Source organism: Pyrus communis, chromosome 11, assembly GCF_041283825.1.
Source record: "Pyrus communis isolate YQ-2024b chromosome 11, ASM4128382v1, whole genome shotgun sequence".
NCBI lineage: Eukaryota > Viridiplantae > Streptophyta > Magnoliopsida > Rosales > Rosaceae > Pyrus > Pyrus communis.
In genome coordinates this window covers 10583282-10603667 of record NC_142575.1, presented here as the reverse complement: position 1 = coordinate 10603667, position 20386 = coordinate 10583282, and the positions used below count along the sequence as shown (strand labels likewise).

Genomic DNA, 20386 nt, shown 5'->3' with positions numbered 1-20386 from the left:
GCTTACAAAACCTTGCTATGGAAAAACCCAAGGTGGGATAAAAACCCATATACACTAGTAGGAAAATCACTTTGCGCGACGTAGGTACCTTCGTCGCGCAAAGTTAAAAATCGTTGCCTAAGGGTTTGCGCGACGCAACTTCGTCGCGCAAAAACGCTTTGCGCGACGCGGTCCCTACGTCGCGCAAATACACTTTGCGCGACGTAGGTTGCTTCTTCGTCGCGCAAACCCCTCTTTTTTCTTTTTCTTTTTTTGACAAAAATATTTTTATTTAATTTTTAATAAATATTGTAATTAAATTATAAACAATAATTAATAAACCAAGAAAAAGTATATAATTATAGAATATATGAAAATGTACATACAAGATGTCCGAACAAAAAAAAACAAAAACTACAACAAGTAGTCTTCTAGGTTTGATACAACAGGCTACTGGGTATCGGCTAGGCGATGTGGCTGGAGGGTCAAAGATAGAGCAAGATCAGGTGCTGGCATCGGGATTTAAAGGCCGGACATGTGTAAGGCCCGTAAGATCATACTTATCTTCTCGTCCTGGGCCGATAACTGGGTTGCAATATGGGCTTCCCGGGCTGCTTCTTAGACCGCAATCTGGGACGCCGTGAGAGTAACCTCAGTAAAAGGTGTAGGCTCCCCAATCAATGAAGCACTCATGACTAAAGCAGTAGCTGCTGAAAATGCGGAATGCTCATTGGTCACACTCTGACGACGAGTGATCAACTGCGACATCTATACACTTTTTGAACCATAGAAATATAATTATAAAATGACTAGGCATAAAGTCATAACATACCCGCTGTATTTTAGGAACTTCTTGTTGCATAACATCTGATTTTAAGCGTCTCAAAATAAAGGGTCCCAATATAGATTTCATGCGGCCAATCAAATCTCTATCTTCACCAATTAATAGATTTTTCAAGTCAACATCCTTAGTAGCGAAAAGATCTGGCATCATAAACTCCAGCATAGACCAAAGCTCCTACAACAGAAACATACAAGTCAATGAGTCATTTAACAACAAAACTAAAATCTAAAAGAAATTAATAAAAGCATGAGTTTCACTACAAAATCAATAGTAATCTATTAAACCTAGAGTAATACCATTCCTCGATTCTCTTCCCTCCATTGTATACCTTCATTCTCAGCAATTTCGATGACCTACACAAAGCAAGCAGTAAGAAAAATTTTGAACGAAGCTTATATTTATAAAGTTGAGAGATCAAATAATCCAATTAAAGAAACCAAGATATACTTTGGACAGTTCTGAGATTTCTTCTTGCAATGTTTCCATAAAAAGATGGGAAGGTAAAATTCAAAGATCATTACTTTCATTATAGCCAAATACCCCCATGGCAGGGGAAGAAGAGAAAAATAAAACCTCCAGTAATTGTTATCAAAACTCAAACTTCCCAAAAAGAAAACAGAACAACAGTAGCAATATACAATCGAGTTAAATAACACCAAAACAACAGTAGCAATATCCAAAAAAGGCACCATCATAAAGTAAGAGACATTTTATTTACACATACATTAACTCAGCCACCAGTTTGATCAGTTTAATATGCATTACCAAGCATTCCACTATTTCCCCAAAAAATTCATGCCAAAGAGAATTTAAAACCCCTACCGATTGCTTCATAACCATGCGACCCGCACCCTGTGATAACCCTGAGGAATTGAACCGCTGTACCAGAGCAGACAAGTAAATAGACCATACCTAATAAAATTGCAGACCAAAATTGTTCAAAGAGAAAGCAAAAAGAAAATTGCAAACAATTACATTGTGCATAAGTTCCAAACAGTAGAGGGATTTTTAAAAGTCTCTTGGCTTGTTTGACATGTTGCCCATGCAAATCAATTGTTATCACATTTTCTATGCCCTTGTTTCTGCAGATTAGAACATTAGCTTAGTTTGTCTACACTTGTGCCAATTTAGTTTGCACCTTCCCCTAGCCAATCGAAAGATAAGAGGTAACATTAATATCTCAACTTGAATTCAACTCCTTTTATATCAAATATAACTAAATACATTACAAAACACTTGTCTGTGAGGCTTAGCCCTCTTGGAAATAGAACCTTAAACTAACACTCAAGGGGCATCAACCTAGGGTAAGGTTTTCCCTAGACCATTGGGCAGATGAGGAAATTGATAGAGGGAAACTAATGGATGTGCAAGGTGCAAACTTTGAGTTATTGCGAAGTATTTAATGCTGCTTTCTTGGATGTAAGCCCACAAATCTAGAGAACACATTGGACAACCACTCCACGACCCATAGCAAAAACTGACATGCATGCCTCAAAGCACAACATTCTTTTCAATACGCAGAAAGCACACTTCCCAAACAACAAAACAACATTGTGCTCTTAGAGAAGCCCAGACCTGCTCAGCGAGGTAACCTGCATGTTCCCGTGCTCCTCTTGAATATGTCATTGCAGCCTGCAGAAAAATGTTCCCTAATCAGTAAGTTACTAAAATAACCGCTGAAAGTAAGATGTTAAAACCATCTTACTTTCTGATAGTAGGACCTCATTGAATCCCAGTGCTCCTTTGCAGTTCCTCCGAATGCATGATATTCATCTCCTTGAGCTACACTGAAAAATAAAGAAGGAAAGAACAAAGATAAGACATTGATATAAATATAGAAATTTACATATTTGGGTAGATAAAGGCATTGCTATAGTAGGATAGATAACAGTTCGTTCAAAAGAAAACAATAGGATACATTCAATAAATGAATAAATCAAAACCTTCATTCTGAGCAAAATAAACCACTACTATAAAAGGAAATTAATCCCCATCACAAGAGAAGATGTAAATGCAAAAGAAGCATCAGGAGTTCCAAGTTCAGTACCAAAATTGACCTGCTGTGCTTCCACTGAGCCAGAGGTGCCAATGACTGCAATTTAGTTGCAACATTCTTCCAATTCATGGTTTTTGCTTATGAGTACAAAATAAATAAATTAAAATCTACTTAGTAAGTATATATACCATTGAACTTGATGGGAAACGCATTGTACGAAATTAATTTCAACGATCGAACCGTCAAACTTGTTTGTATATACTTTGAGATCGCATACGCCAAAAATCTCAAAAAACAAACATTCAGAGATCAAGTAATGGGAAAAAACTTTTTGACGGTTATAAACGAAAAATCACAATTTAACGGTTATTTTAACTCCGATTTTGATGATTTTTTACAGCTACACTCCTTGACCATATATGAATACAACGAACTGATTCGATCATCAATTTAAAATATTTACACAAGTGGATACTACAAAATCTTATGTTATACTTGATGAAAGTATTAATAAACTTTAAGTGTTAGGGAATCTATCGTTTTGATGGGATACGCATTATACGAAACTAATTTCAATGATCAAACCGTCAAACTTGTTTGTATATACTTTGAGATCGCATACGCCAAAAATTGCAAAAAATAAACATTCAAATATCAAGTAGCGAGACAAAACTTTTTGACGGTTATAAACGAAAAATCACAATTTAACGGTTATTTTAAGTTCAATTTTGATGATTTTTTATAGCTACACTCCTTGACCCTATATGAATACAACGAACTAACTTGATCGTCAATTTAAAATATTTACACAAGTGGAAACCACAAAATCTTATGTTATACTTGAACTAATTGTTAGGGAATTTATCGTTTTGATGGGATACGCATTGTACGAAACTAATTTCAACGATCGAACCGTCAAACTTGTTTGTATATACTTCAAGATCGTATACGCCAAAAATCGAAAAAAACTAATATTCAGATATCAAGTAACGGGACAAACCTTTTCGACGACTATAAACGAAAAATCACGATTTAACGGTTGTTTTAACTCTAATTTTGATGATTTTTTACAGCTACACTTTTTAACCCTATATGAATACAATGAACTAATTCGATTGTCAATTTAAAACATTTACATAAGTGGATACCACAAAACAAAAAGCCAATGCAAAAGGGCAAAAAAAAAAAAAACAAAAACAAAAACAAACTTTGCGCGACGTAGGTACAACTGCGTCGCGCAAAACATCTTTGCGCGACGCAGTTGTACCTACGTCGCGCAAAGTTTGTTTTTTTTTTTTGCCCTTTTGCTTATGAGTACAAAATAAATAAATTAAAATCTACTTAGTAAATATATATATCATTGAACTTGATGGGAAACGCATTGTACGAAATTATTTTCAATGATCCAACCGTCAAACTTATTTGTATATATTTTGATATCGTATTCGCCAAAAATCTCAAAAAAAAGACATTTAAAGATCAAGTAACGAGACAAAACTTTTCGATGGTTATAAACGAAAAATCACGATTTAACTGTTGTTTTAACTCCGATTTTGATGATTTTTTACAGCTACACTCCTTGACCCTATATGAATACAACGAAGTAATTCGATCATCAATTTAAAATATTTACACAAGTGGATACCACAAAATCTTATGTTATGCTTGATGAAAGTATTAATAAACTCTAAGTGTTAGGGAATCTATCGTTTTGATGAGATACGCATTGTACAAAACTAATTTCAACGATCAAACCGTCAAACTTGTTTGTATATACTTTGAGATCGCATACGCCAAAAATCGCAAAAAACAAACATTCAGATATCAAGTAGTGGGACAAAACTTTTTGATGGTTATAAACGAAAAATCACAATTTAACGGTTATTTTAACTCCGATTTTGATGAATTTTTTTATAGCTACGCTCCTTGACCCTATATGAAATACAACGAACTAACTCGATCATCAATTAAAAATATTTACACAAGTGGATACCACAAAATCTTATGTTATACTTGATGAAAGTATTAATAAACTGTAAGCGTTAGGGAATCTATCGTTTTGATGGGATACGCATTGTACGAAACTAATTTTAACGATCGAACCGTCAAACTTATTTGTATATACTTCGAGATCGCATACGTCAAAAATCGTAAAAAACAAACATTCAGATATTAAGTAACAGGACAAACCTTTTTGACGGCTTTAAACGAAAAATCACAATTTAACGGTTGTTTTAACTTTGATTTTGATGATTTTTTACAGCTACACTCTTTGACCCTATATGAATACAATGAACTAATTCGATCGTCAATTTAAAACATTTACACAAGTGGATACCACAAAAGAAAAAGGCAATGCAAGAATCCCAAAAGAAAAGCAAAAGGGCAAAAAAAAAAATAAATAAAACTTTGCGCGACGTAGGCGCAACTGCGTCGCGCAAAGTTTGGGAAAAAGCGGTAAAGCATTTCTAATTTGGCGCCAAAATCTTGCGTGACGCACAAAACGTCGCGCAAACGTCCTTTGCGCAACGGCACTTTGTGCGACGCAGGATGGCGTCGCTCAAGGGTGTTTTGCGTGACGCAGGCGTTCCTACGTCACGCAAAACGTCTTGCGCGACGCCAGCCTGCGTCGCTCAAAGTTCCGTTGTGCAAAGGACGTTTGCGCGACGTCTTCTTTTTTGCATCTCGCAAACATACTTTGCGCGACGAAATTTGCTCCGTCGCGCAAACATGTTTTTCTACTAGTGCATAGTAAGGAGAAAAGTGGGAAGTCGCATTAAATCAAAACTAAATGTCTTCTGGACGCAAGTAGAAAATCTCACAACCTTATAACTAGCCCAGGATGGGTATCTCGTCAAAATCTAGTCAAGTAGCAAAAATCTAGTGGGAAAAATGCTGGTAATTGTAGGGGAAAATAGTATATTAGGATCAAGAGAGTATACTTTTAGATACTCCCCCTGAGTTTGACAAAACTTCCAAATGAGAACTACAAGCATTATTAATTGGTAATGAGATAGATAAGCATACCAATTCCTCAGACAAGCATATCTAGAAGGTAGACTTCAACGGTGACACCGTGTAGAGGTCAGCAAGATTGTCTAGGATCAAATTGCTTGACTTCAATCTTCTCATGCTCTGCTGAGTTGATGTCGAGCGCAATATGTTTATCGCTGACTTCGTTGATGTATCATGTCTTGGTCTAGTTTCTACATTTTCATAGATTGTCATTGGGACTCAACGGTGGATAAAAAGCCGCATGTACTTCAAATATGCTCAATAAGAACTCTTAACCATGTCTCATGTGTACTGTAGTGAAAGTGAGTCTTAAAACGATTCGAAGATTTCGCAATCCTTATCGTGGATCTCCAAGATATTGCGGGATCCCTAACAATAAGGATAGAAATTTCCAAATTCCATATCCTATCTGAAATTCCCCTATGTGTGTATGGATAAGTTCGCGTGCGGATACCAGAAACGCCCATTGACATCTGCATCGATAAACCTCTATATATCCAGAGTTTCTTTTTTAGTAATTTGCTTTCATAATTCAGATTTATAATACATAGTGTTCTAACTGGAAAGTTCCAGCACATGCAGATTTTCAGGGCGACATAAAAAAAAACATAAGAAAATCCATCTTCATTAATGTGAAAATTAAGGGATAAATTATACCTTTTATCCCTCTATCTTGAACCATCTACCACTTTCGTTTTTTTAGTTTCAATTTTGGCAAACTTACTAGTCCTGGAGTTTAATTTGTTAAAATTGACTACGGAATTTGAGGTGGTAGTATGCGCACGTCTCTTGCGTTTGGCATTTTCGATATTTCAAGTTTATTGCATCTAGTCGGACATACGTATTTCGGGTTTGCTAACTTTGTAGGAACATATTCACATTTCACACATCTATAATTTACGCTCTCTAAATCTCCAATTTTCTTAAACTAACTTTGTGATAAAAATTGAGAATCTTAACAGCCATATGACAGTTATAAAAATTGTGTTAGTTGAGTTAGTTAATAAAAGGATTAAATTGGTTAAGGGTAGTATTGTAATGTGAAAGGTTTCTATAAAAACTATATTGTACAATTCATTAATTGGTCATCTTGTAATGAAAGCTTCTTAAGTTTGATTCTATCTGTCTCTCTATTTTCCCCACTTCTCTCCTTCTTCAATCTCAGATGCTTGAGCTTGAGCTCATTACTGTTAACAAATCTACTTCGTCATTAAATGCATTTTGAAATCATTTTCTTCTAATGAAACTATTATGTTTTAAGGAAAAAAAAATGCTAGGGACACCATCTTTTTATACTACATTTTGTAAAAAAGAAGGAAGACCAACCCTCAACGACCATGTCATGTGTTTTACAAAAGATAGTTTAAAAAAATGGTCTCTCTAGCATTACCCAAACTAAAGAAACCACATTTTGTTACCCATATCCGCCGCCAAGCTAACACCATTGCCCATCGCCTCGCGCGATATAACTTGTCTATTGGCCAGTGTAGTTGGGCAATTTCTTCCCCACCCCCCAAGCTCTTTTGCATGTATCTCATTGATTTCAGCTCAAATGAATGGATCTACTATCGAACGTTATTTAAAAAAAAACTAAAGAAACCACATGTGTAAATTGGCCAAATTGGAATAAAGAGAATTAAACAAAATCAAATTAAAGCTTAAAAATTTAAAGTAAAAAGAAATTATATATATGTGTGTGTGCGTGTGTGTGTGGTATACAGATCAACTCAAAAGAGGCACACAGTCGTCACTGCCTCCGTTTTCATTACAAGTGAAACATGTACCTATTCGTATGCGATCTTCTTTATAGAGACGACATTCACATATATAAAAGCAGTTCTCTCCGATTATTCGAGTTCTTCACTTGCACCCATTGATGCATGCATGTGACTAAACATGGGAAGGTGTGGTGTTGGGTGGAGTTGGAGCAGACGCAACTCGCCTACCACGCTCAGACCTACTATTCTCTGCGAACTTTAAACTCCCTTGGTGCAACCCCTTCTGCTTCTCCGCCTCACTCCACTCAGCTGCATAGTAAAACTCTTCCGTCGACTTCTCGATATCTTTGGACGCTGGAAGGAACATGCCTCCCCATTGTGGGAAGTGCACCAAAGTCACAGGAAGAGTACAGCACACAATCATTACCCCCATCCAAGACAACCCTGAGGCAGTTGAGAACGCTGAGGTCGAGAAGAACACTAGTTGGGTCAACCCAGACCCGAAGTTCCCACCTGCTCCGGTGAGGCCCGATATGATGCCGAGGGAACGTCGGGAGATGAAGGGGATGACGCCAAAGGTAGCTCCACAGGCAGCCTGGGCTCCTATAGAGAAGAGGATCATGGCAAGGACTGCAAGGGGGAGTGAATTGGCTCGGCCGAGCCATATACAGAAGACTCCTCCTAGGGTTTGGAGAATCCAGAGAGTCCACAACCTGCCTCTCATTCCAAAGTACCTGCCTGCTACATCAGATGCCCACCCACCAAAGGGACGAGCCGCAAAGTTGGCCATGCCGAATGATGCAGCAATGATGCCGGCTAAGTGAAGTTTTAGATCAAATCTGTTGATTCGATTAACACAAATTAAACGTAATTAGTACAGTACAAGAGAGAAATTAATGCAACTGACAGGTGGGAAATCAACACTGCTTATATTTGTTAAAATGGTCATGATATCACTGAGTTAGTAAGTAGTTTACCTCAGTAAAAGATAAATAAAATATTAAACGAGAAAATGATACTCTATTTTTTATCCAGACAATATGATGCGTTTTTATTGACAAACTCTCAGTTTGATTAAATTTATTTAAAACAGTACGGTAACATAACATATTATATATATATATATATATATATATATATATATATGACAAGCGAACGTTAAATACGGTAAAAATAGTTACCCAAAAATGAAAAACAAATAAGTAAAGAAGAAAAACTAACCGGTCATAGAAGTATTCAGCAATGACATTATCAATGGACAACTCAACACCCATGGAGTAGCCATAGAGAAGGACAAAGATCCACGTTCTATAGTTTGTGACAGCATACCACAATACCTGAACAATAGTAATGAAATTGATCAATTAGACATCAATATAATTAGTTATCAACTTATATAAAATTCTGTCTTTGAAAGTGAGTGAATAAAAATAAAAAATAAAAAGAAACTGACCTTGGAGAATTGATCTTTGGCAACTTCACCCTTCTTCTGCAAGGCACCAAGATTCCCATCAGGCAAGTCTTGGCCAAGGGTCAACACCATGATTCCAGTAATGATATGAAACCACCCTGGAATGAAGAATGCAATTCTCCAGGCAGTAAAAGGAGTTGCTCCACATCTACCGATGATGTCAAACACCAAAGGCATCATGAGTTGGGTTGCCCCACCGCCCATGTTACCCCACCCGGCTGCAGTCCCATTAACCAGTCCAATAATCTTACTATTAAACATTGTGCTCATCCAATATTGGCACGACACAAATGTTGCAAGAGAAAAACCAATCATAAACCTAACTGCTATGTAACCCCCAGCGTCAGCCACAAACGACATGCAAAACACAGTGGGTGCGCTGAGCATAATTAGGAACGCACAGCCGTAGCGTGGCCCTATCAAATCACATACCGCACCCATCACAAGCCTTGAGAATATGCTGCCTGAGACGGAGGCAACTCCGGCATTTCCGATGTCTTGCTTCGTGAGGTTTATGTTGTCTCGGATGATAGGGACGAGAGGAGCAGCTGCAAATGTTGAGATAAAGCAAGTGAAGAAGGAGATCCAAGACAAGTGGAACGTCCTCATGTGAGGGTTGGCCAGAGAGAATAGTTTGAAAACTTTGGCCTTGTGCTCTGAATCGACTGGCAAGTCAAATTTGGCTGTCGTGTCTGTTGGGACAATTGGTGATGCTACTGAGAATGACAAGGTTTGTTCTCTGCCTGTCACTCCATGCATGGAGCTTCCGGGTTCACCTTCTGAATCTGCCATTTTTGGGGCTTCGGAATTCGGGCTTTGGGGTTTGGATTTTGAATAGTTTCGAGTTTTAAACTGGATCGAGTTTTGGAACTCAGAAACTGCTTAGAGTGGTAAATGGAGGAGTTGTGGTGTTGTGTAGGAAAGGGGGAGTGTGGATTTATAGAGGGTTTTGAGTTGACCGTGTGAAGGGTTGTGAAGAGGCAAGAGTGAGATTCTCAATAATTTCTGATCCATTCGCCGCATCTGATATGTACAGGCAAAGGCTCATCGTATATCCCAAGGGAAACATAACCTTGCAATTAGCTGGTTATTATAAAGTAGGGGCACATAACTAGAAAAATTCAATACTAATTTTAACCGCTGGGGACGTGTACAGATAACACGTTCCCTGTGCTACTGTACATTTATGTTTAACGAAGAGGAAAGATTCTTTGAGAAATGCTGCGTAGCATGGGCAATAACTGTACAAGCAATCATCTGCATGCGTTAATAATCTGATTAGGGCTCATTTGGCTCTGTTTTCATAAATAACCAAAGACACAACACTATTTTGTATAAAATTAAGAAACTATTATTAGTATTTCAAAATTTTCATTCTACACTCCTAACAAGTGTATTTTTCTTTCTAATTATAGAAAATTTAAAGTGCAAAGTGAGATTTTTGGGGTATTAATAACAATTCCCAAAATTAATAATGCTCATTAATTATAAAACTTCCTATCGCTTTCTAATTATAAAAAATTTAAAGTGAAAAGTGAGATTTTTAGAGTACTAATAACAATTCTTAAAATTAATAGTGCACATTAATTATAAAATTTTCTATCGCTTTCTAGAAAAGCACCAAATTACTTCCGAAAGCTCCTTCAAAGATCACTTAGATTGTTAATAGAACTGTTCAGCAACTTGTAGTGCAAACACTAGGAGTTTGCTCGAGACTAATTTTGGATGAAGAACTTAATTGTAACCCTATTTACTAAAAGAACATAGAAAGATCATGTAAATAAAACCTTTTTAATTAATGCAGAATCATCTTCGTAATTGTAACAATATATATTAATTGTAATTTGTGTAAGATTCCTATCTAAATAAATATTTTGATAAAACACTATATATATATTGTAATACTTTATACATATCAATACAAAAAGTCATATACCTACGTATTACGCAATCAAATTCAACAAGGGCATTCTTTGTCACTTTAGAACCTATAAGAAGTACTGTATCCAGTATTCTTAACTCATCAATTTCGAGCCTTGAATATTCTTAAAGATTAAACTAAGCCCTCGCCATGCAAGTTTCCATCCATCACCGCCAACCCCTATTTTTTGTAGGATAGTAATATTTAATGTATACATACATTCTTTTTCATTTTTCACACACCGTTATTAATCTTTTATTATTGTTTTTCTTCAATTTATTTGATCTAATGACAGAAAATTGAGATGGATATATGAAAAATAATAATAAATGTGTAAATAATGCTACCTTTTTTATATTCGTAATTATCATCCATGTTAATTCTGAATGTGTTTACTTTTGTTCTATATGACAACTAAATTCTTTTAGCCTTTTTGTTAGGTAGTGATTTCCTCATCCATGGTGTTAGGCTAATTAATCTCTGACAGATACATCAAAGTTTATTCTTCTTTGATGACACTTTTGGAAATGTTTTTGCCAACCGGTTGATTTTTGTGCCCAATGTTGACAGATACATCACTTCTTAATCTCATTTTTTCTAGTTTGATGGGATTTGGATGCCCTCCTGAACAAAGCACACGAATCATTGAATTTTGATCTAACGATTATAATTATTGTAATTTTTAGAGTGCATTTCTATTTGTAACTGTTGAATCAAAATACAACGACCCGTATGCTTTGTTCAAAAGACTCAGCCTCCTAAATTCAGGAGAGAAACCAAATACAGTTTGATGGCACTCTGAATGTCGCATTGTTCACTGTCAATAATTGTTGATTTTTTTAAGTGATATATTTATTAATAAGATATTTTCAATCTCTAGGAAATATCAACTTTGTACTCTGTTTTGTTATTAACATGTGAATTGTTAACATGATATGACAATCAATCTTCTCAATTTGACGTCAGAACTTGTCAAATAATAGAAAAAAATTACTTATATTGGGGTTATATATTCATGTCAAACATTTTAATTTTCTCAATTTGACATCAGAACATGTCAAATAATAGAAAAAATTACTTATATAGGGGAAATATATTGATGTCAAACATTTTAATTTTCTCAATTTGACGTCAGAACATGTCAAATAATAGAAAAAATTACTTATATATGGCAAATATATTCATATCAAACATTTTGACATAACATATTGCTAAACTCTTAATCCACTGAAGGGTACATATCATCGTGCATGCTAGTTATTAGGCACTGATAATGCTTCATCTCATTTTGTGTCACTAATGTAAATGAATATCAATTGTTCTTTGTTTCAATGATGACTTATTGATTAGTATATAGTTTAACATATGTGTGACTGTGTGAGCCTTATATTTTGACATGTACCAATAATCTATTGCAACTTGCAAGTTTAAGGTGACCAAAATGCAAATATTTTAAGCAAAAACATACATGTTCTGCAATTTGCAAGTCAATCAAGGGCTAATGAGATGGATGACCTTTGACATCCATTACAATTTATCACATAAGTAATATTTATATTAAGTTGCCTTACTCGTTATGTATACTAACAATTATCAAAATGTGAATTATTGGACAATTATGGCCCACAAAACTCCTACTTATAATTCCCAGATACAGGTCAAAGGTTTCATGGCCACAAAACTATAAGATTTTTTTAAATATTTACCGATCGGTTGCTCGAAATGTTTGATGGATACACAAAATATGATTTATTATGCAATACTTAACCTTTCAATTGCTCATAGGGTTCTTTGAGGTCGTTTTTTTTATTTTTTTATTTTCCTGAAGGGGCTTTGGACAACGCGATTTGGTATTGTTTTATTGGAATTTGTTGGCCATGCGTCGGAGGGATCTGTAATTGTGGCCTTTATTGTTTGTTTAAGAGATACGAAAAAACTATTGTGTTTTGGTGGCCATGGAATATTATAAGAGCTTTTTTGTATTTTGATAAGAACTGTCTATGATAAGTCCATGCATGGATTTGTCAGATCCTACAAGTGAAAGATAAAGAATGTTGCCCGATATCTTTGTTAGTTGGTCTTCCATCGATAAATCCAATAATTCCACTTCATCTGAATTGATATGATGAAACATATAATTCCACTTATATCTTTTTTATATCATTACACACACACACACACACACACACACACACACACACACACAGAGATATGTCTTCAAACATACGAAATGAAAAGCGGATGCAGGTTATCCAAGATAAATAAGGGCTTGCGATTGAGTAGAATAATTAAAAAGAGGAGAATAGTGGTGGATGATGGTTTATAATTTAATTAACAAGGAATTATAGACTTAAACGGGTTAGCCATTGTCATATTTGGATTCATTTACAATTTAACTACTGGATCCAAACGGTATTTAGATTATCAGATCTCACTTCTTGATTCACATGCGATATTCATCAAATTTGAATCTTTATCGATGTTCATTTATTTCGAAATTCGAATCATTATATCTAAACGCCCTTAATCGAAATTCAAATCATTATGTCTAAGCTCCCTTAATCAGAATCACTCCTAATCGGTATTGCTACAAATCTCTCTAACCTCTTGGTATTGTGTGGTGTGCCCCTTGACATGTGCGACCTCTTGGTTACGTTGACATGCTTGTGCTATATACGTCCTAAATGATTTCTTAATAAATTCTTATTACCTTAAAAAAAATGTCAATTACACACAAGTATAATATTTGTGAAGTAATAATTTTTTTTAAATAATATGCTATATTAACTTGGATCATAATATAACCGGATCAACTTAATCCATTTATAATCAGATTTTCGAACCGCTTGAATAAAAACCATTTGAGTGGTTTGGTTTCGGTTTTGGTTGAGTTTTACACTAAATGGATAAAACCAAAACCAAAACAAACCGCTCGAATTGGTTTTATTTGGATAGTTTGAATGATTCAGACGATTTTTCTTGCACATCCTTAATTCCTTTTGCTTAGTACATGACCAGCCAGTTTGTGCATTTTCAAAATGCATCTCAAACATTCATATCTAATAAAAATATAAAATATATATGATACAAGAAGAGCACTCTTACAAGGGCTAGGACATCGTGCATACTATTGCAACCAAATTTGAATCATCTTCCCATAGATTATAGTAGTTTATAATATCATTAGAATCCTCTTCCCGTAGATTATAGTAGTTTATAATATCATTAATAAAATTTAAAACCAATCTAATAATGGAAACCCATCCATAATGAATGTATTACAATGATCCTCTTACTTCCCCCATTTTGCAAGGATAAGTACAGACAGTAGGAGTTGACTACTGACATTACCAAAACAATTGGAGCACAGAATAAAACAAATGAATTATATGCTTGGGAGATGAGGCTTCTAGTTTTAGGTCAAATACATATATATTACCAACAATTGAATGCATGTTCCTGCAAGAGTTGCATATATTATTCAACCATATGATATGCAAATACAAGGAGAAGGCTTCCTTTTATGTATAAAGCAGGCATTTTGTATTCACAAATGCAATCAAATGATCCTAATCACTTCAAATTAACAATTCTCGCATGAGATCATAACCTAACCAGCAAACTCCACAGTATAGCGAGTCTACGCTGAAGAATACATCAAGTCTACAAAGAAATAGGAAGAAATCAAACCTAATTTCATAAGCTTCTGTGAGGAAATAAGTATCTTTCACCACTAATGTAGGTGTATTCTAGTGTTCAATTTCTAACTGCTGGTAGTCCCACTTCTTTGAACTGGTTTGTAAAGCACAACTGAAACAAATTTTGAACGAAAGCGATGAGTGAACCCAAGTGCGACCACAGAGCGTGGGGTCTCCCGGTTCTCAATGTAAAGATGGTTGAGTGTCACGTTTTGCGGTGCTGGAAGCGTTCCGGCAGTGTCTGCGCTTGCTGGGTAACTAAGTAATGTCTGTTGCAGATGTGGAGGGACAAGAGGTGGATCCCGTGCCTCGTCTTCATTCCCAGGGTACACGTTGTTGTAACTTGCATCAGGTGATCTTAAAACTTCAAATCCTGCAACAGTTGCTTCATCCTGCACATAAAGTTTTAAGGTTGCCCTATTTTATTTGAGTAGAAAATAAAAACATTAAGGTTCCGAAGGCTTACATAATCATCACCAAATGAGTTGTTCATGTTGAAACGGGAACTAGCAGGCGCAAGATCATCAACAGAGGAAGTTTATGGACTAATAACCTGAAAGAAAGCAGCTTACTTCCATGAGAATCATAGAAGCACAGACGAAGGTTATGAACAAATAGGAGTATAATTGCACACCGCACACCAAGAAGAAAGCCAGAAAATTCTACCGTTTACTGCAAAATGTTAAAATCCAGGACAAACAACACAATGGCTATGGAACCCAAGTATGTTACCCAATTTTCACTTTCTGATACCAAGGAAATTTAATCTGATATAGCTATAAAGAAAATTAGAAATCCCAATTTGCATAGTAAAAATCCTTTCAGGTTTAATACAACATGGTGTTAATTTCTGAACCATATAATTTATTTTTACTTTAAATGGAGCCACAACAAAATGAAACTAATGGATAATTTTGTAAATTATAACAAGATAATAAGATTTGCTCTGCGCCATTCACCATACAACTTCTTTTCCGATTCCAACTTATCACAAGGCAAAAGAATAGGACGCTGGAAACCAAATCTCGGAGAAAAACAATCACTAAAATTATAGAGATGTAACCAGGAAGCCTCTGTTACATAATGAGGATTAAACAAGTGAGAGACAGAGTGATAAGGGGAGGTGTGGGTTGGAGGTGTGGGTTGGGGGTGGGGGTGGGGGCGGTCTAGGATACAGAGTGTTGAGGGGCGGAGGTGGTCCTAGGATATGTAGTGTTGAGGGGTGGGGATGTTGCTAGAAAAGAGAAGCAGTAGGTTGGTGTTTTTTTTTTATTAAGTTTTAGTTTTATTTAATCATAGATAAAAAAGAATGTGCCCTTCAAAAATATAGTTTAGGACATAAAAACTAACAGAACTAATGGAACGGACCAACATCAACTGGGATCAAGTTGAAGGGTCAGAGTAAACTACTATTCGAGTTCAAGGACGAAAATGCAACTGAAGGTATAAATCAGGAACCATAGCTACAACTCTGCTGTCAACTTCTTCACATAAATATAAGGTAAGTTATAAGGTACAATAATAAAGACTTTTCTATAATAATAAACCACAATAATATGTGCATCATTTCTTCCATCCAGAAGTGGAGAATGCCTAAATTAAACAAATAAAACAAGGCACATGTGTCCATCATTTGAATAGCATGAATTATGAATACATACAGGATTTATGGATAGATAGGGTTTATAAATTAAGTTTTGGGGAACAGGATAAAGGATTTAAAGGAATAACCCGATGGCTCAAGGGATCTCGTCCGATTAGTAAAAGAAGGATGAAAACAAAATTAGAGAACATATAAATAAAACTTTGGTGATCACACCCATGGTTTACTTGGCTCAAGAAACCAGGGAAAGAGGGGAATTATGCCCCCCAGAGGAGCTTTACCTCTTATGAAGGAGTTTTCTATGTCAAACTCTGAAACTTTGAAACAAAACAGACCGCTGGCATTGGTACACAACCACACCCACATTTGCAATGGTAGCTACAATTTCAAACTTGTGGAAATTTCTATAGCCATAAATCCTAATTTATGAAAGACCAAATTCAGAAACAAATCCGAACTGAAGAAAGAACCCCAAGGTCACTAGGACATCCCATCCAAGCAAATACAAGATAAAAAGAAAAATGAAACAACTGCATATTAAAAGTTTCTTTGTGTTAAAAGAAAGAAAAGAACAGTAAAATCCCCTTTTCGGTAAGGTTTCTCATCATCAGACTTAACCCAAATCAACACTTGAATGTATCCATTTCTCACCCTCTAAAAGTCTTCAAAGGATGCAGTGATGGACTTCGCTCATCACTGGCACTGCTTCTGAAATAGTGAGGAAGGGAAAAACTTTAATCTTGCTACATAGAATATTCTACAAAAGAAATCACCGCGCACAGGCCTTCTCTAGAATGCGCAAATTTTGAAAAGACAGTGAATGAAAACTCAGAAGATCATACAGATAAAAAATGAAATGAACTGGAATCAGATTCCAGTCATGAAGAGCTGCTGTGGCCCCACTGGTTCTGAGCTGATTCAACTTCATAATTTTTGTCTGCAAAGACTGAAGGTGCATGTCTCTTTCAGCTGTTTGGCTTGACTGGCAAGCTGCTATCTCTTAGTTTTGTTGTGGGAGAGCCTCATAGTCATCATTTTGATTTTTTTTTTTTTTTTTTTTTTTTTTTTTTTTGTAGTGGTCTCCTTAAACACTGCTTCTGTTTTGTAATTTTGTTCCGTTTGTTTGCAATAAAACGTCTCATTCTCAATAAAAGAAAGAAGGTGCATAGATGCCAACCTTCAAGAGCTTAGCCCAACTATAAATGTTACATACAAAATTTCAATAAACAAATAACTGTAAGAGTTGATCATAAAAACATTCTTCCCTTAAGTCAGATAAAAAGTCTTAAACAAATCTCTCACTAGCTTCTTATATCGCCCAGGTACAAAGCATTTCTGTGTTGTTTTAGACAAAATTCATTGATGCGCAGTAGGCATTGCCTCAAACGTGCACTTTAGCAACACATATTCATTTAAAAATAAGTATATAAGGCCTAGTTTCAGCATCAAGAAAGCTTTAGTTCAATTAGAAATCTCTTAAGCAGTTAAGAAAGGGAAATTAGTGGCTTTAATGATAAAGCATTTACTTTTTCTACTTCTTTTGAGATACAATAAAGCAGTTCTTTATAAAATAGATACAGAAGAAACTAGACTAGACATTCAGTGGTTGCATTGAGCTAACACGAGTAGATTGCAATAGAAGGAATGAAGGATGCAGAAAAAATGATGGGAAGTTCATAGAGTTATACAGGGACCTTGAAAAAGAGAGCGCACACAATAATCAAACAAACACACAGGTACACTAAACCAAATGATATTGATAAGTAATACACTACACAAAATCTACACAGATTTCCATATGCAATCTTCTAGCAGACTGCATCACATTGTATATCCTGCCATTTTCCCTTTCATATTTTATTATACTCTTCATTACCAAGTTACCAATGATGAAAGCCTCAACATTAAGAAAGCAAAACAAAACTTATGGAGCAATTATTCTAAACTATTACCCCAACCCCTCCAATTAAATCATCTTTATAGCGTAAATATATGACAAAACACACAGACAGTAAGCTCATAAACAACAAGGTATTCACTACAATCTAGAATTCTTGGTGCACACTAAATACAAAAATTTCGAAAGTCCTAAAACTTCAAGGCCTAACATCTAACACAATTTACAATTGAAAAGACATCTTTGAGCCGAAATGAATGCAGAACAAACACACAAACTCACACACAACCGCCAAAAATAGAATTCCTTGAACTAAAGCTAACCTAAATATCCTCAGGAATAGATGCTTTTCTCTAAGGATGGAAACCATTTTGACTTGGTGTTTTTAAGGGTATGCGTGCGAAATCGAATAATGGCATTTCCTTTTCTAGTTCCGCCATACTAGCATTCATCGGCATCTATTGTTACAAATTGAAAGATGAATCTTATTCTTCCTCTTGTTTTAACCATTTTAACATCTAGGTCATACATTATTTCTTATATATGAATTGCAGAAACGAAAGAAGAACCCTCCTACTGGGTTTATATCTCAATACTATCAAAGGGGGAAAATCCATAAGATTAATCAACCACACCAAATATCAATATGCAAGAAATTACATTTCCAATAAGAGACTTACCTGATTGGACTAAAGCTCCAACCCTTAATCACCAATCTATAGCTTCTCAGTACCACTTTCCTCTTGAAACCAATATGCAGAACAATCAATCCACAATAAGTATTTTTGCAGACCCAACACTTAATCTGAAAAAATCAGGCAAACCCAGATAGAATCAAAGGCAACCCATCAGATATTTTACCAAAACCGAACAACCCAATAATCTAAAGACTGCAAATTTCATGGTTAAATCCTCAAAGTAAATGAAAAAAACATTAAAGAAGAGCAAACCCAGTTTGGGAATAAGTTCAATTCAGTCGCATAAAAGAAGACCCACAATGGGATTTCGAGGTAGAAGCAAACTAGAAAGCATCCAAGAAAATCTTTACCAGGCGAACAGAGAAAAGATTGAAACTTTATATTGGAAAAGTTTGAAAAGGGGGGCGGGGGCTGTTGGTTGGAGGAAATGGCTGCAGGAAATCCAGCTCGAGGGACTTTCTTCTAGGAGGTTCCGCCGAGGAAAATCAAAATTTTCAAAATCAAAACTGAAACTGTTGAAAATGGTATTGGGTTAATGAATGTTGATATTGAAAACTTGGTAGATATTTTCAATACCCATATAGATTGGATTTGCAATATTGGCACATTGAATGAAAACATTGGCAGTGTTGATATGTGGACTTGGAAAAGAAGGAGATCATTTTTCAAAAGTGTGTTGTAAATTTTCAGTATGTAATAATACAAAGTTGCCCTATAAATAGAGTACTCCGACTGCTATCAACATATATAGAAAAAAGAAAGAAAGAAAATATCAATAACATCATTATCTATTCCTACCTCCTTTATTTGTCATCCTCTTGTGCTATAGTTAGAGTGTAATATTTTACACATGCTTCGCTCCTGTCACTAGTAAATGTTATATCTTTAACTTTGACCTATTTATAACACGTTATCAGCACGACTCTCTAAATATAACTATTCCTCATTTCTCTTCGCTGAAAGAAAAAAAAAATGTTTCCTTTAAGGATTTTACTATTCATCTTTTTCCTCTGCCTTAACTGCTAAATATACCCTCGTGAAGAATTGTTTGCACCATGCCTGCTTTTAGTTCTCAACCTAACAATTACATATATCTTTGATTTCTTGTTTGGTGTAGATCTTGATTACTAATTCAGTGTTTATTTATGTTAATTTTACTGCAATCCAAGATGGTGCGGTATAATCACCCATCTTGAACTGCAAATTTAATCTTACTGCAATCCATGATGGTGCGGTATCATCGCCTATCTTCCAAGGGCTCATTGTAAGGCATTGAGAAATATATACAATCACCAGACAACGGTGATTCTTCCGATGGGTCGCTAAGGATCCAGGATTTCAAATCAATGACTGAGTACAATTCTGCGTTGTTCAGAATTACCTCTTAGATGAAACTCTGTGGGGATACCATTACTGAGAAAGATATGCTGGAAAAGACTTTCAGCACATTTCATGCCTCTAACGTGCTCCTCCAGTAGTAGTATAGAGCGTGAGGCTTCACTAAATACAACCAACTGATCTCTGTGCTCCTGATTGTTGAACAAAA

General features: G+C 35.5%; 3 protein-coding genes across 11 annotated transcripts; all 3 read right to left on the bottom strand.

Annotated features, from left to right (window-relative positions):
• Positions 1-316: 316 nt before the first annotated feature.
• Positions 317-2959, bottom strand: LOC148692881 (uncharacterized). 6 transcript variants are annotated; one of them, XM_088679180.1, is made up of 7 exons: positions 2871-2959; positions 2529-2610; positions 2399-2455; positions 1646-1735; positions 1120-1176; positions 812-997; positions 317-689 (listed from the first exon to the last, which is right to left on the bottom strand). In XM_088679180.1, exons 1-7 carry the CDS (start codon positions 2933-2935, stop codon positions 675-677), a joined length of 552 nt encoding a protein of 183 aa, XP_088535306.1. In that variant the 5' UTR covers positions 2936-2959; the 3' UTR covers positions 317-674. The 6 variants fall into 6 exon arrangements, with proteins under 6 accessions (XP_088535306.1, XP_088535301.1, XP_088535302.1 ...); XM_088679175.1 differs by having other exon boundaries at positions 317-997; XM_088679176.1 differs by having other exon boundaries at positions 317-997; positions 1646-1702.
• Positions 2960-7499: 4540 nt separating this feature from the next.
• Positions 7500-9940, bottom strand: LOC137743675 (high affinity nitrate transporter 2.4-like). Its single transcript, XM_068483609.2, has 3 exons — positions 9006-9940; positions 8774-8889; positions 7500-8391 (listed from the first exon to the last, which is right to left on the bottom strand). Exons 1-3 carry the CDS (start codon positions 9813-9815, stop codon positions 7725-7727), a joined length of 1593 nt encoding a protein of 530 aa, XP_068339710.2. The 5' UTR covers positions 9816-9940; the 3' UTR covers positions 7500-7724.
• A 4523-nt stretch (positions 9941-14463) lies between these two features.
• On the bottom strand, positions 14464-19424 carry LOC137742536 (SNF1-related protein kinase regulatory subunit beta-3). 4 transcript variants are annotated; one of them, XM_088680104.1, is made up of 5 exons: positions 18823-19424; positions 17088-17441; positions 16897-16953; positions 15109-15195; positions 14464-15034 (listed from the first exon to the last, which is right to left on the bottom strand). In XM_088680104.1, the coding sequence occupies exons 4-5, from the start codon at positions 15133-15135 to the stop codon at positions 14708-14710; spliced, it is 354 nt and encodes a 117-aa protein (XP_088536230.1). In that variant the 5' UTR covers positions 15136-15195; positions 16897-16953; positions 17088-17441; positions 18823-19424; the 3' UTR covers positions 14464-14707. The 4 variants fall into 4 exon arrangements, with proteins under 4 accessions (XP_088536230.1, XP_088536231.1, XP_088536232.1 ...); XM_088680105.1 differs by lacking the exon at positions 17088-17441; XM_088680106.1 differs by lacking the exons at positions 16897-16953; positions 17088-17441 and having other exon boundaries at positions 15109-15213.
• Positions 19425-20386: the final 962 nt, after the last annotated feature.

Bases quoted from the DNA above. Each gene is read 5' to 3' on its own strand.
- LOC137743675 (XM_068483609.2), bottom strand. From the start codon at position 9,815: ATGGCAGATTCAGAAGGTGAACCCGGAAGCTCCATGCATGGAGTGACA. The intron at 8,890-9,005 runs GTCAGTTTCTTT...ACTATTGTTCAG, and splicing joins CCAAAGATCAATTCTCCAAG to GTATTGTGGTATGCTGTCAC. The intron at 8,392-8,773 runs GTTAGTTTTTCT...TCGAATCAACAG, and splicing joins GCTGAATACTTCTATGACCG to ATTTGATCTAAAACTTCACT.
- LOC148692881 (XM_088679175.1), bottom strand. From the start codon at position 2,935: ATGTTGCAACTAAATTGCAGTCATTGGCACCTCTGGCTCAGTGGAAGC. The intron at 1,736-2,398 runs GTCTGGGCTTCT...CAATTTTATTAG, and splicing joins CAGGTTACCTCGCTGAGCAG to GTATGGTCTATTTACTTGTC. The intron at 1,177-1,645 runs GTAGGGGTTTTA...TGCTTTGTGTAG, and splicing joins GCATGGTTATGAAGCAATCG to GTCATCGAAATTGCTGAGAA.
- LOC137742536 (XM_088680104.1), bottom strand. From the start codon at position 15,135: ATGAACAACTCATTTGGTGATGATTAT. The intron at 15,035-15,108 runs GTAAGCCTTCGG...CTTTATGTGCAG, and splicing joins ACTCATTTGGTGATGATTAT to GATGAAGCAACTGTTGCAGG.